Below are 1565 nucleotides of genomic sequence, written 5' to 3' on the forward strand. Positions count from 1 at the left end.
GTAATAATAATAAATAAATGTATGTTTTAAAGAAGGCCACCTGTCATTTAAAAAATATATCAAAAATATTATTCCTAAATATAACCCTAAATAACTTCTTAGAAAATGGAAGATTTAATTTATATGGAACGAAAAACAAAACTCTGTTGTTAAGCATTTTGAAAAATAAATAAATAAATAAATAATAATAATAATAATAATAATAATAATAAATAAATATATGTACACACACACATTTGGCTTTTTATAAATATATATATATATATATATTTTTTAAGAATGAATATTTTAATTGAAAGCATGTGTGTGTGATCAGGAGAATCCTCCGAGCGGTCAGAGAGAGATCGAGGACGGAGGCGAGCAGAGAAACTCCGACGGATCGAGTCCTGATGTCCTGCGCACGCGCCGCGAGCTGGAGTCCGACATGTCCGATGATTCTGAGCAGGAACTGGACATCGAGGAAGACACTTAACAGATGACCTCATCATCATCAGTGTTGTAAATATTGTACATGTGTCTCCTGTAATAGAAAGAAATGACCGGATGTGGATCTCGGTTTGGCGGGGAAATGTAGCAGATTATTAATGTGATGAATGTGTCTGTCCTGTCTGTGTGCTGGAGTGTAAATATTCTTTTTTTCCAATAAACAATATTTTGCGGATAACAAACTATCAGATTGCATTACATTTATTGAACTGAAATAAATCATGATAATACATCAATAAATCAACTTTCCACATTAAAAGTCAAAAATATTTCTGTCAAAATTCAGATTTGATTTAGAATTTCAAATGTTAGATTTAAATACGCCTTTGCCAAGTATAATATTAATTTAATTAACGGCAAATGTAGCGTAAGTTTGAAAAGCTTACTCATTATTTTGAACTAACATATTTATTCTGAATTTATAATATGTAAGTCATTAAAGATAGCTCAAAATGTGTCATAAAAAAATATTTTTCTATTTTTTATTTATATATATATATATATATATATATATATATATAAATATGTATATGTACAATTTTTTTATTATTATTATTTTTTATATTATATTATTATTTTTATATATATATATATATATATATATATATATATATATATATATATATAATTTTGTATTATTATTTTTATATATTTTTTTTATTTTATTATTATATATATATATATATATATATATATATATATAATATTTTATTATTATTATTTTATATATATATATATAATTTAATAGCTTAAATAGTTTTTGAGTGCATGAATTGTAAGAACAGAAAATGTCAAGTGTATCAACAAAACTTATTTAGAGATGAAAGAAGAACCAATATTGAAATTCTCTTAAAGTGCCTCATCTGATCTATTAATTCAGCAAATGTGTCTCCAGATTGGGACAAGAGGCACATGATAAATGATCATTTGTTAGTTATTAGGTTCATCTTTTCTCTTCTATAATTCTTCTGATGGAGTCAGAATCACAGGTCAGAATGAAACAATCATCCTTTCACACACTCTGAGATCTCTGGAAGCTTCAGATTCACAACATTGCTCTTGTCTCTGTTCAATCAGCA

General features: G+C 26.1%; 1 protein-coding gene across 1 annotated transcript in view; it reads left to right on the forward strand.

Moving 5' to 3' along the window:
* Nucleotides 1-659, forward strand: part of hhex (hematopoietically expressed homeobox) — a 5666-nt gene extending 5007 nt beyond the window's left edge. The window contains exon 4 of the mRNA XM_052102714.1: nt 317-659. Coding sequence (XP_051958674.1) covers nt 317-472 — 156 coding nt within the window. The 3' untranslated portion in view covers nt 473-659. The remainder of the gene's footprint in view (nt 1-316) is intronic.
* The last annotated feature ends 906 nt before the right edge of the window (nt 660-1565 follow it).

This window comes from Xyrauchen texanus, chromosome 33 (assembly GCF_025860055.1).
Source record: "Xyrauchen texanus isolate HMW12.3.18 chromosome 33, RBS_HiC_50CHRs, whole genome shotgun sequence".
In the NCBI taxonomy this organism is placed as follows: Eukaryota; Metazoa; Chordata; class Actinopteri; order Cypriniformes; family Catostomidae; genus Xyrauchen; species Xyrauchen texanus.